Raw genomic sequence first — 14174 nt, forward strand, 5'->3', positions numbered from 1 at the left:
GTTCAGGTCATGATCCCAGGGTCCCGGGATCGAGCCCTGCATTGGGCTGCCTGCTCAACAGGGAGTCTGCTTCTCCCTTTTCCTCTGACCCTCCCCCCTGCTCATGCTCTCACTCTTTCTTTTCTTTTTTTTACGATTTTATATATTTATTTGAGAGAGAGTGAGAGAGAGCACAAGAGCTCTCACTCTTTCTCACTCAAATGAATAAAAAAATTCAAAAATAATAAAATAATAAAAATATTAATTCTTTCAATCCATGAACACGGGCTCCCTTGCCATTTAATCCATGTTCAGTCCATGAACACGGGCTCCCTTGTGTCTTCTAAAAATTTTTTTTCATCAATATCTTGTCGTTTTCAGTGTAGAGATATTTCATCTCCTTAGCTGAATTTATTCCCAAGCATTGTACTGTTTTGATGCTATTGTAAATGAGATTGATTGCTTTATTTCTTTTTCAGAAAATTCATTGTCAGTGTATAGGAACACTACTCCATTTTATATGTTAATTTTGTATTCTGGGACTTTACTGAATTCATTGATGTAACAGTTTTTTAGTTGAGTGTTTAGGTTTTTTTGTATATAAAATTATGTTATCTGCAAATAAGGGTAGTTTTCTTTCTTTCTAATTCTGATAATTTTTATTTCTTTTTCTTGTATGATTGCCCTAGCTAAGACTTCTAGAACTATGTTGAATAGGAGTGGTTAAAATGGCAGTCTTGTCTTGTTCTAATCTTAGAGGAGAAGCTTTCAACAGTTCATCATTCAGTGTGGTATTATCTGTGGGCTTGTCATATGTGACCTTTTTGTGCCGAGATATGTTTCTTCTATGTATAATTCATTCAAAGTTGTTATCCTGAATGGATATTGAATTTTGTCCAATGCTTTTTCTATATCTATTGAGATGCTCATATGAGTCTTCTTATTCATTCTGTTAATGTGATATAATCATATTGATTGATTTGCATATGTTGAACCATCCTTGCATCCCAGGAATAAATTCCACTTGATCAAGGTGTATGATCCTTTTACTCTGCTGCTGAATTGGTTTGCTAATATTTTATTGAGAATTTTTGCATCTGTATTCATTAGGGATGTTGGCCTATAGTTTTGTTTTGTTTTGTTTTTAGTAGCTTTCTTTTCTAATTTTAGTATCAGGATAATGCTGGACTCAAAGAATGAGTTTGGGACTATTTCCTCCTCTTCAATTTTGTAGAAGAGTCTGAGAAGGATTGGTGTTAATTCTTCTTTAAATGTTTGGTAAAATTCAGTGGTGAAGCCATCTGGTCCTGGGCTTTTCTTTGTTGAGAGATTTTTGGTTACTGATTCATCTCCTTACTCATAATTGGTCTTTTCAAATTTTCTATTTCTTCCTGAATTAGTGGTGGTAAGCTGTATGTTTCTATGAATTTTTCCATTTCTTCTAGGTTGTTTGGTTTGTTGGCATAAAGTTGTTCTTAGTAGCCTCCTACGTCCCTTTGAATTTCTATGGTATCAGTTGTAATGTCTATTTCATTTATAATTTGTTGCTTTGGGTCCTCTCTCTTTTTAACTTGGTTAGTCTACCTACGGATTTGTCAATTTTGTTTATCTTTTGAAAGAACCAACTCTTAGTTTAGCTAATCTTTTCTACCGTTTTCTATTCTTTGTTTTTTTTCTACTCTAATCTTCGTTGTTCCTTTCTTCTGCTAACTTTGGGCTCAGTTTGTTCTTTTTCTAGTTCTTTAAAATGTAGAGTTAGGTTGTATATTTAGGATCTTTTTTGATTCTTAAATAGGCATATATTGCTATGAAGTTCCCTCTTAGAACTACTTTTGCTACATCCCACAAGTTCTTGTATTTTGTGTTTCCATTTTTGTTTATTTGAGGAAACCTTTTCTCCCCTTTAATGTCCTCTTTGATCCATTTGTTTTTCAGGAGGGAGTAGTTTAATTTCCATTTTCTCATGAATTTTCCAGTTTCCTCTTGTTATTGATTTCTAGTTTCATTCCATGGTGGTCAGAAAAGATTCTTGGTACCATTTCAGTCTTCTTAAATTTGCTAAGACTTGTTTTGTGGCCTAACATATGGTCTATTCTAGAAAATATTCCATGTGTGCTTGAGAAGAATCTGTATTCTTCTGTTGTTGGATACAATGTTTTATATATGTTTGTTAGGTCCATTTGGTCTATAGTGTTGTTCAAGTCTGCTGTTTCCTTAATGATTCTCTCTCCAGATGCTCTACCCATTGTTGAGAGTGGGGTATTAAAATCCCCAACTATTATTGTGTTACTGTTTATTTCTCCTTTTATTTCTAGAAGTTTTTGCTTTTGTGTGTCAGTGCTTCACCATTGTGTACAGATATCTTCTTGTTACATCTAATTATTAATCTCATTGATGTATTAGGCCCCTCTGTCATTACATAATGACTTTCTTTGTCTCTTTTTATCATTTTTAACTTGAAGTCTATTTTGTCTAAGTATAGCTGCCCCTACTTTTCTTTCCTTTTCTTTCTTTCTTTTTTTTTTTGGTTACCATTTGCTTGAAATGTCTTTTTCCATCCCTTCACTCTCATCCGGTGTGTGTCTTTAAGGTTAAAGTGCTTCTCTTGTAGGCAACACATTGTTAGATCTTGTTTTTGTTCTTTATCCATTCAGACATTCTGTGTCTTTTAATCTATTTATATTTACTGTAACTATTGACAGGAAAGGACTCACTATTTCCATTTTATTAATTTCTTTCTGGTTGCTTTGTAGATCTATTTTTCCTTGTTTCTGATTCTGGTGTCTTTTTTGTGTGTTTCAATATTTTTGGTTTCAGTATGCTTTGATTTCTTTATCTTGTTCTTTTGTGAAATTACTACAAAATTTTTCTATATAATTCCCATAAAACTTATATAAAACATCTTAAACTTATAGCACCCTATTTTAAACTGATAACAACTTAACTTTAATAGAATTTGGAAGCTTTACACTTTTACTTCTCCTAAAAGGAACACTTTAGGTTGTTACAAAATAGGTTCTTTTGCTAAAATTTATATGTTTTTTATATTGTATAACTAACAACAGATCATTATATGTTCTTTTTTTTTAACTTTTAGAGTTGTAAATGAATTATGCACCACTATTACCTTATTGCAAAATCTAACTATGACTATAAATTTCCCATTACCAGTGAGACTTACTCTACCTTTTTATGTTTTTATTATGTTAATTAGCATTCTTTTACCTCCACTCAAAGAACTCTCTTTGGCATTTTTTTTTATTAAAGTATAGCTGACATATAATGTTGTATTAGTTTCAGGTGTATAACATAGTGATTTGATAATTCTGTACATATGCAGTGCTCACAATAAGCATAGTTACCATCTCTAGCCATAAAAAATTATTAAAATATTACTGACTATATTCTGTATGCTGTACTTTTCATCCCTGTGACTTGTTTATTTTATAACTGGAAGTTCATACCTCTTAATCTATTTCACCCATCCTCCCACTCTGCTTTGGCAACCACCCATTTGTCTTCTGTATTTACAAGTCTGTTTCTATTTTGTTTATTTGCTTTGTGTTTTGATTCCACATATATGTGAAATCACATGGTATTTGTCTTTTTTTTTTTTGCCTGACTTATTTGACTTAGTATAATACTCTGTATATTCATGCATGTTGTCACAGATGGCAATATTTCATTTTTTATGGCTGAGTAATATTCCATTATGTATGTATGTATATACATGTGTATATAACATTTTCTTTATCCATTCACATATCGATGGGCATTTAGGTTGCTTCCCTATCTTGGTTATTGTAAATAATGGGGCAATAAACATAGGGGTGCCTATATCTTTTCAAATTTATGTTTTTGTTTTCTTTAGTTAAATACCCAGCACTGAAATTAGTAGATTGTATGGTATTTCTGTTTTTAAGGTTTGAGGAAACTCCATACCACTTCCCATAGTGGCTCCACCCATTCCCAACAGTAGTGTACAGGGGTTCCCTTTCCTCACATCCATGCCAACCCGTTATTTCTTGTCTTATTGATACTAGCCATTCTGACGGGTGTGTGATGGTATCTCACATTGTGGTTTTGATTTGTGTTTTCCTGATGATCTTTGATGTTGAACATCTTTTCATACGTTTGTTGGCCATCTGTATGCAGTCTATGGAAAAATGTCTATTCAGCTCCTCTGCCTATTTTTAATCAGATTATCAGATTTTTTAACTTTTTCTTGGTGTTGAGTTGTATGAGTTCCTTATATGTTTTGAGTATTAACCCCTTACTGAATATATCATTTTCAAATATCTTCTTTTATTTAGTAGGTTACCTTTTTGCAAAAGATTGAAAACAAAAACCCACATGCCATTTATTGCATAAAGTGGATACGGAATCCAATACTATGGTGTTTTACTGTTTTGGAGTAGGAAATAATTTAGCAGTTTTTTTTTAAACATTTAAGAAATGCAGACTTCATAATATAGCATCCCAGGTTCAAAATTATTCTTATTTTATAAAACAAAATTAATTTTTTTCACTCATTGATTTATTTTCATACCCACATATTGCTTGTCTGTTTCTAAATTTAGATTTTTTATGAAAACATTATAAGCAGTATGATTAAAATAAGAATAACAGTGACAAAAAATTAGAATTGTTTTCTGAATTACGTTCTGTTGAGTAATGACAGATCACATGCTTTGGTTCAGAGGCACATAGGACTCAGAACTGACATTGCATCTTAAACACATAGGAACCTAACTTGGATTTTTTCTCCCCCAAAATATCAATCATTTTTCTTCAAGATATGAGTGACTTTTAAAAAATATTTGTATATAGTACCTAACTTATTTTTCTATGATAAGGATGTTGAATCTGTTTTGCCACTTGAAAAATTATTTCATTAAGATCCATCTTAAATGCACCTGGGTGGCTCAGTGGTTAAGCGACTGCCTTCAGCTCAGGTCATGATCCCAGGGTCTTGGGATCGAGCCCCGCATCCGGCTCCCTGCTCTGCGGGAAGCCTGCTTCTCCCTCCCTTACTTCCCCTGCTTGTGTTCCCTGTCTCGCTGTCTCGCTCTCTCTTTCTCTGTCAATTAAATAAATAAATAAAATCTTAAAAAAAAAAAAAGATCCATCTTTAACTTTAAAGCAAAACAAAAATAGTTTGGTCCTGTAACCTGTTAAGAGCAAGCTTCCTGCTTTTATCACAAGAGTTACATAGCCTCTTTGGCCCTATAAACGCATTAATGGGGATAATAATAATGATCCTTTCCTCAATGGGGTAAATATAAGGATTAAATGAGTTGATGTATATCAAGAACTTAGAACAGTGCTTGGCACATTCTAAGAGCTCAATAAATGTGATCTATTACTGTTATTTTTAGGCACTCCATCCTGATGGGCCCACTAAAATAAGTTAGCTGCAGATTAAGTAGCTAAACTGATCGATTGCTTACATGGGGTGATTTAGCAATGTCCATCTGCAAATTTAAAATTAAAATTGAATTTAAAATTAAAAAGAAAAATGTTTGCAAATGTACTATGTCTCTGTGTGGGCAGTGCCAGGTTGTTTGGCTTCCATGCTACACAAATAAGAGAGTTGACTGCTTGTTCTGGCAGTTTGGGAATGCCTCCAGTTAATTTCAACCTATGCCATTACATTAAAATGCAAATGAAAATAAAAAAGGGTCAGGACCCAGTCCTCTTTTGCCCGTGTCAGTTTGCCCTTTATTCTCACAAATTACCGTTCTTTGATCTTGTTGTTCGCATTTTGGTGCAGGCTTTAAAGGATCAATAATATGAAACATCTGCAAAAAGATTTGCATCTTGGTCAGTAGTTTCTGGCTTTGGGATCAAAGGTTGATTTGAGATCAATTAATACCTGAAAACCTCTATTCTTTTAACAACTGTTTTCTTAATAAGAAGCAACAGAATATGGCAGAGATGAGAAAATAGGAGAGTTGTAGTAAAAATCCTGTTTGATATTCATGGAAGATATTTAGTTTTTAGAACTCCTGCAGGTTTTAGAAGAAAGCTGGCATAGCATTTTGAAAGGGTATCCAGGAGACGAATGGGCCTATAAATTTGGGGAGAGAGAGAGAATTTTTCTTTTTGAATATGGGATAGATTGAAATTTTCTACTCTAACGGTGCTCTACCTGGTGTTACAATTAAGATAGTTTGGCAGGATTCAGAGCATACAGCTCAGCATTGGATCAGAACTTTTCTGGCTGTAGAACTTTTTCTTGGGATCTTCTCCAGTTTCCAGTGATAAATTAGTTATTTTAAATAGTAATGAACATTTTTGAGGGTACCAGGCACACACAATACCTTCCTGGCATCATATTTAATCTTTTTCCCAGCCCTATGTAATAGGTACTTTTTTTTTAAATCCTTGTCTTACAAATTAAATATATATATATATATATATCTGTATATATATCCACCCACTGAGGCTTGGGTTGAAGAACTTTTGCTTCTGTTCAGAAGTAGTAAGGGGCTGAAATACTGATGCTTGAATGCATGAACACACGTGGCAGAAATCCAAATCTTAAAATAGCATCAGCCTTCCCATTTGAAAATAGTTCTAGAATTCACATCACTGGACAGGGAGAATCCAGGCATCTTAAAACTTTGGTAAGATTATATAGGCCTTTAACATTTATTGAAAAAACTTAAAAATGCCATTATTAGAAATTTTGACTTCCATGTTCTTAAAAGAAACTAATCTGGAAAATAGAATTCCACAGTCCATTTGTCTTGTTCAGCCTGATGGATGAGTTACCATCTTCCATTTAAGTCAATTAATTATCTTTTATCTGAAAAGGATACGTTGCTTATAATAGTGTTTATGCTTAATAGGTTTATATGTGTTCATCTGGCTTCCATTTGAGTTGTGGCTTTTATTATCTTAGCCAGATTATTTTTTTCTAGCAGTCTTATTCTCAACTAAGAAATGCTATTTCCCAAACCAAAGACAGTCAGTGCATTCCAGGGAAGGGCCCTCCCAAAATACAATTTGAACAGAGGTATAAATTCCTTAGACCTTTAACCTTACTGTGTGAGTAATATGCACCAGCAGTCTTTCAGAAAGCTGTATTGAAGATCAAAACAATACTAAAGGAAAAGTAATAACTTTCATTCTGTCCAATAAATCTTTAAGAACAGGGGCAAAGAAAGACAAACTTTCACATAATCATATCTTTGGCCTCCAAATTAAAAATGTAAGTCGTATCCTCACAAATAACCCCCTGGGGGCAGTAAGCATTAGCAGAGTGTATTGATAAATGAGTTTTTCTGTGTCTTTCTTTTTTGGTTCAGTTAGCCATTGCTTGAAACAGAGCCCTTAGGAAAGCAGTCTTCCTGGGGTGGACTTCCCAGTGGATGAACAGCCCAATAGCAGAACTAGTGACAATTCTGATATTCACATTATTTATTATTATTAAGTTAGCTGATATAGCAGATACATATATTTCATGAGTTTCTCAAGACAGATTATAGAAATTAATACTTAGTATTTTTGAGGGTGTGGTGAAAAGAGCTCTTTTATATACCCTGCTAGTAGAGATACCAACAGACCATGTTAGAGGGTGCTCACGTTTCTTAATGGCAAGGGGTTGTTCTGATAGTGCGATGCAAAGCCAGAAGCTCCCACCATTGACCTCAGAGTAATCCATGAATAACATAGCTGCCCATAATATGTCCCCACGAGAGAGGATTCTACCAGGTGCTAGAAGCTTCCTTTTTTTGGTTCCAGTGGAATTAATTAATTAATTAATTAAATTTACCTTCATTCCACCCCCTCCCCATCCCTACCCCATCCCTACCCCATTTTCAGCTGTTCTCATGATTTGGCTTTTCATCTGTCTCCTCACCTGGTGCAATGAATAATCTCTATGAACATTTCTGGTTGAATCAAAGTTCAGTTTCCCAACCTTCTTCAGGTTGTCCAGGCTATGGTCAACATGCTATGTGTGTCCTCAACAGGTTACAGGATACGGTCCATTTTTTAAAACAGTGTGCAGAAATACATGCATATTTCAAAAATTGCTTCTTAGAGATAAATTTTTATATGATTGAAAAATTAAATACTTCTCTATTTTTAATGTTTATTATTGAAAATATTTTCTAAAAGCAAAAAATAAATTATTTAAATCACAAATCCTAGGAAAAAGAATTAAATTGGTTTCCAATATCTTGGACATTTTAAAGCATATTAACTGTATTAGTAGGAAGAATATGTAAGTGAAATTGGTCCAGGTAAGTTGTTTTCAAATGCCATTCAGATCTGGGGGAAAATGAATTATATTATTTCTCAGGCAGTTTGGAAACATGCTATAGTATTTAAAAAAAAGAAAAAGAGAACTGTATGGATATCCCACCCTTGCTCTTCCAAAATAACTCTCCTGCCATGCTAGATAAGGAATGATATTAAAAATTTCAAGATTTGAAATTCATTTTCTAAACAATTTTAGCCCATGGGAAGCTTACTCTTGATGTTCAAACTACATGTATTTTAGCTTTCCCCTTGTGCCACTCAGAAAGTGTAGAAGCTTTTGAAGGGCTGAAAATCTCTAATGGTTATATCAGGAAAGGAAATGTTACTATAGAAAAGAGAATCTTTCTTGCATTTCTGCATCTGTAGGAGGAGTGGTAGACGCTAAGCTGTGTTGTCCCCACACACTATGATTAGGCCTTCTGGTTGAGAAATTTAAGAGAACTCACTTGTAGTGCATAAAAAAGCAAGAAGGATTTTGAGAAAATCCTTGGGGGCCTTGGGGAGTGGGGAGGGAGACAAAGGTGAGAGGAGAAGGAGTCATAGATGGGGTGCAGGGCAAAAAGCCAAGGCGTAAGACATACATGAGTAACATGGAAATTTTGCAATGGATTTTTAGGGGAAACTTTTTTGATTTTTAATTTTTAGTAACTTAACTATGTAAGGGAATACAATACCAGGGTTGATACTCAAAATGCTCCCCAACCTTTTAGGACAGGCTCGGAACTGACCCTGGGCTTACCCAGGTGGGTGAAACAGCAGAATAGCACCTCAGGGGCAATACCCCTTTCCCAGAAGTTATCATGAAAGATGGCTGCACACTCAAAAACCTTGTCTTAGGGACCCAACTTAGTACGGTGGCTTTTAGCAAGAGGCAAGCAGAGATAGGAGGCATGAGAGGGACAGGAGAGGGCAGCATTAGTGAGAGGTCCTGCCGGTCGAACGAGCAGGATAATGTCTTTAAAACAGTCCATCAGAGTATGGAAGGTGGGGGTGGTGCTCAATGTACATGGGAGCCAGCTTGGGAGATTTTTCTCAAAGGAACCTTGGAAGTTCTAAATTATCCTTCGCAGGAGTCATGCAGACAGGAGCATGTGGACATCAGGGATTTGGAAAGGGGCATGCCCTCTGACTGAGCAGTTCCCATGAGAGGAGCAGGACCAAACAGGGCGAAGAGAGAGGCCAAAACCAAAAGCTGATGGAAGAGCTTCCAGCCCAAGAGGCACCTTCTAAACAAAGAAGCCTGGGATTCTAACCCAGCTTCAGAGAGTATACTAATTCTAAATGTAACTCAAACCGTAAGCCTTTTTATAGTTTACCCATGGATGCAAGAGGTGTCTCCAAAGAGGGCACAGAAGAGGCAGCCCCCATACCCAAAATATGTGGAGAAAGCAAGCGAGGACTGTATTACCACAGGTGGAACACTACCATGGCAGTGGGGGGAGAGGTGACAAGGGCCCTTATTGGACTAGAATGAACCACTGAGAGCTGGCAACAGTCGGTAGCATGCCAGTTGAAAATGGCACCCCACCTCCCGATCTACCCACCTCTCTGCCCAGCCAGCTGTGAACTCTGTATCTACGAATGGCTCTCTCACTAGCCAGCTCCTACCATGTTCTGGCAGTTTCTGTTCAAAACTCTTCTTCACCCTTAGCAAAACGTGCCTCTCCGTACTTTGGAACATAACAGTGCAGGGTAGTGTGTGTGTGTGTGTGTGTGTGTGTTTGTGCGTGTGCTTGTGTGCATGTATGTCTGTACGTGTGCATGTGTCCTGAAAGCCTATAGAGCATAGACCGCTCTGATCAGCTATCTTTGAATTCCTGTGAAGTGGCTAAAATCTATTGCTGTACAAACACACGAGTGAACAGAGGAGTTACCACTTCCATCATCTTTCTTCCTTTCTTGAATGCTGTGTACATGGTATAGTTTGATGTCCATGTGGCTAGGGGGAATGTGCTTTGAATTATTTTACAAGGGAAAAACAGTTGAAAAAGATTCTAGTTGATGACAGGTGTGCCATAATGGACATACTGTGTTGGATTTGAAGAAGGATATTTCATTTGCTTATATTTCCTAGACAAGCAAATAGCTTTCTTGCTTTCAATTTAGTCCTGTTAATTTAGTCAAATCTCAAATTCTCAAATTCTTAATGATTTCTATTAATATTGGGAACACCTAATGTAGGTAAATCTAAAATAGTAATTTTTAGGAATTTTTGTGTAGCGACAGTTTGTTCATTTGTGTCAGAGGTGAGGTTAGGAGAATAGAATTCTATAGAAGTTGAAATTGCAAGTAAACAATTTTAAAGAATATAAAATCAATTTAATTAATACAAATTCAATTTAAATAATATGAATTCATTTATTATTTTAAAATAATATGTATTTTATTAATTTTTAATAATTTTATTATTAATTCCAAATAATAAGAATTCGACTCAATGTGCCTGGGCTTTGGAACTGTTCACACTCTGGTTCCAACACTTACTAGGCAAGAACCCACAGTTCCCCCATCTGCAAAGTGGAAAAAAATACTTACCTCAGAGAACATTCATGAATGTTCAGTGGAAAAGTTTCTGGCACATAATGCTCAAAACATGTTACCTTTTGCCATTTTCTAAAAACAAAACATCTTTCAGCTTTTTTGGGAACAGAGACGAAGAGAAATTTGATTTAGGGATTTTTTACAGAGGTCTTTAAAAACCACAACATCATGTTATTCTTGGCCAAACATAATTTAAAATAGTGAAAAATAGGTCATAGGGCTTTAAATTAATATATTAGTATTAGAGAGGTGCCTGGGTGGCTCAGTCAGTTAAGCGTCTGCCTTCGGCTCAGGTCAGGGTCCCAGGGTCCTGGGATCGAGCCCCACATCGGGCTCCCTGCTCCGCGGGAAGCCTGCTTCTCCCTCTCCCACTCCCCCTGCTTGTGTTCCCTCTCTTGCTGTGTCTCTCTCTGTCAAATAAATAAAGAAAATCCTAAAATATATATATATTTGTATTATAAACAATGACCCATAATTATACTGCTTTTTTAGAAGTTATTTAGGACATTTTGCATGCTAAGCATCATGAATACACTTTTGGAATTACTAGTGGCCTCCAAATTAGTAATGGGCTTTTCCTGTGTGTTACTGATATTAAAATGCATTTCTCTTTGTTCTTGGTAGTAACCCACTTCCGTTCCTAATTATGTTCTGCATAGGCTAATATTAGTGCTGGTTTATCATGTTTGGGTATTCAGTAGTGGGGCACCATTCTTTGAAGGTGTCTGGACATGGCCTAAAGACATGCTGATGGTGAGGACAACCTGGCAAGGCATAAGAAATTTATTCTAGTTATTGTCTAGAAGATTTATCCATCCCTGTCAGAAAATACCACCATCCTGTTCTCTTCCTTTTCTACTCCCTAACCTCCTTCCTCCCAGCCCCTTGCTTTTACCCTGTCATTGCTGTGATAAGAGACTTTTTCCTAAAAAATAGAGGTTATCATAAAATTTAATTCCTGACCTGTCATTCCAGTTCCTTCACACATGTGTTCAGTCTGTTGCAGAAATTTGGTCTGTGCTTCTCAGATCAAACAGAATTATCCTTTATTCAGAAGGTTGTCCCCCATGGACAATGTATGTTATGAGACTTAATGCTGTTTAGCATTTAGAATCATACTTTCTTCTTGAACTGGGAATAAGAATCAGCAGAAACTGCCATGCTATGGCAGTCCCAACATAATTCCACAGAGTCTGTCTATGGGGTTAGTATTTTTGGTAGTTGGGAAATATTACATAAGTAATGCTGCATACCAGTTAGTTGAATTAAAATATATATTACGCACAGCTTTGTACTTGGCTTAAAAAAGTTTCCTTGACAGGATCATTTAACTTCTTACTGTTCTTTTCATGTTGCTAGTATAAATACCTAATATGTTTTTGTTCAAAACATCAATTAGGCTTCAGTGTAATCTTTATTAATACAGATCTGTTATTACAAGAAGACTGCTGAGCTATGATAATTTGCACAGCAGGAACAATAAAATATCTTCTTTCTTCTTGGTTCTATCCCAGAATGCTTGGCTTTTCTGTTCTTTCACAGAGTACACCAAAGCCTTTCATGATACCTTTCTTTTACAATCATAATGAGATCTTGAAAGCATTCTTATAAGCAAAAGCGGCGTTTTCTTCAAAGGTAAACAAAATGGAAGGGCCCCAAATTGCAGATAGATTCAAAAAAGACACATGTAAGTGACAGATCTCCACTTCTAATATCTTTAATTCTTTCTCTTCATGTAGCCAGAACTCCCCACTTCCTGCGGATTCAGAACGTGGAAGTCAATGCGGGCCAGTTTGCCACCTTCCAGTGCAGCGCCATCGGCCGGACCGTAGTGGGTGACCGGCTCTGGTTGCAGGTACAGTAACTCAGCATCATCGGTTCAGGGAGAGTCCAGGGACAGCAGTGCATGCCCCCTGGGGAAGGGCTCAGGGGTCCAGGTCAGTGTCGGGTTGCTGATGAATGATTGATGCCAACAGTTGTCTCCCCTCCTTTCCTTCTTTATTGATAAGTTGTGAGATTCCTAAGAGTTCTAGATGATGCCTACTGTTCTTCACAGACCTTTTTCTTTTTCTTTAAATTTTTTTTTCCTTTGTTTCTGCTTAGCCATCTTGCTTTGAAGATGTGGTTGTCAAATTACTTGTAGAGCAGGATATTAAAGTACCAAATATAGAGCTCTCCCCTACTCTTCCTCTTGAGAATTGTCCAGAGCATCACACACACACAAGACACACACACATGCGCGCGCATGCACGCTTAGCCCTTTTTGTAATTTGAATTCCCACAAGAAAAAAAAAGCCTCCACTTAGAAATTAACAACACATCTTTTGAGTATTTAAGTAGACATTTTTAGTGTAATCATAATTTGTGTGTCTTGTTTTATGATGTTTCAAATTCCACCATATATATTTTGCATGGGAAATAGTTTCATGGATGTATCCATGGTTGCCCAAGTTCTGACAGAGTGAGTGGGATTAGGTGACCTATCCCCTCTAACCGGAATGCCACCCGTTCCTTTAGGCTCTGAATTTCATCTCTGCACCCCATGGCCTTCTCCAGTTTCATTCTCCTTTCTTCCTTTTATGTATTGATCTGCAGGATGCTCACTCTTTATGGTGACTGGTGTTGATTCCCACCTACTCCTCTTTTTTGTAGGTCTTGTAGTTAGTTTTGTTTTAGTTTGGTTAATCATATACTTATTTTAGTTTGCTACTGAGCTGCTTCATGATTTAACCTTTTTGTGCATCTGTCCTGTTCCCCCATGACTTCCGCTTCATGCATGCTGACCTTTCCTCTGTGTATCACCTCTCCACCTCCTAGCATCCCTCCTCTTCTGTGGTGTCATGGTGACCGTGACGGTCACATTTGCGTGACACTCTATAACTTTGAAATTTCTCTTGCCTTTTCATCATCACAACTGAAATAAAAGATCGTTTTTATTCCTTCACTTCTGGGGAAAATGGAAGATGGCCAAATGTGCCGTCCCAGGATTAGTCAATAATATGTTGACAACTGGGGAATACATTCTGAAGGATTCTTAAATACTCTTGGACCTACTGCACAATTCCTCACCTTTCTACCTTGATGTCACTGTTTTCTCATTTCCTGCAGTCCCTGTGAGGACATCCCCTGGCCAGGAAGGAGGAATGTACGCAGAAGACTGATGCAGGCACCAAATTCATCTTTATTTCTTTTTCTCTATAAGTTTTGTACTTGATACTGTAAGAGATTTTGCAGCCCATGACTGCTGTGCTCAGCCTTTATCTTCAGTATTTGACTTTGTTTTTTCCTTTATATCCCACTTCCCAGTTCTTTTAGAATCTTGATCTTAGAGACTGAAAATTATTTTCTTCATTAGTGGTTGTTTGGTATTTACCTGGATCAAG

The 14174-nt window shown here is 36.4% G+C and overlaps 1 protein-coding gene across 1 annotated transcript in view; it reads left to right on the forward strand.

The window, feature by feature from the left end:
* Window positions 1–14174, forward strand: part of PTPRM (protein tyrosine phosphatase receptor type M) — an 812937-nt gene that overhangs the window by 351702 nt on the left and 447061 nt on the right. Inside the window, exon 5 of the mRNA XM_044921209.1 lies at window positions 12531–12646. Within this exon, the coding sequence (XP_044777144.1) occupies window positions 12531–12646 (116 nt within the window). The remainder of the gene's footprint in view (window positions 1–12530; window positions 12647–14174) is intronic.

The sequence above is a fragment of the Neomonachus schauinslandi genome, chromosome 14 (assembly GCF_002201575.2).
Source record: "Neomonachus schauinslandi chromosome 14, ASM220157v2, whole genome shotgun sequence".
In the NCBI taxonomy this organism is placed as follows: Eukaryota; Metazoa; Chordata; class Mammalia; order Carnivora; family Phocidae; genus Neomonachus; species Neomonachus schauinslandi.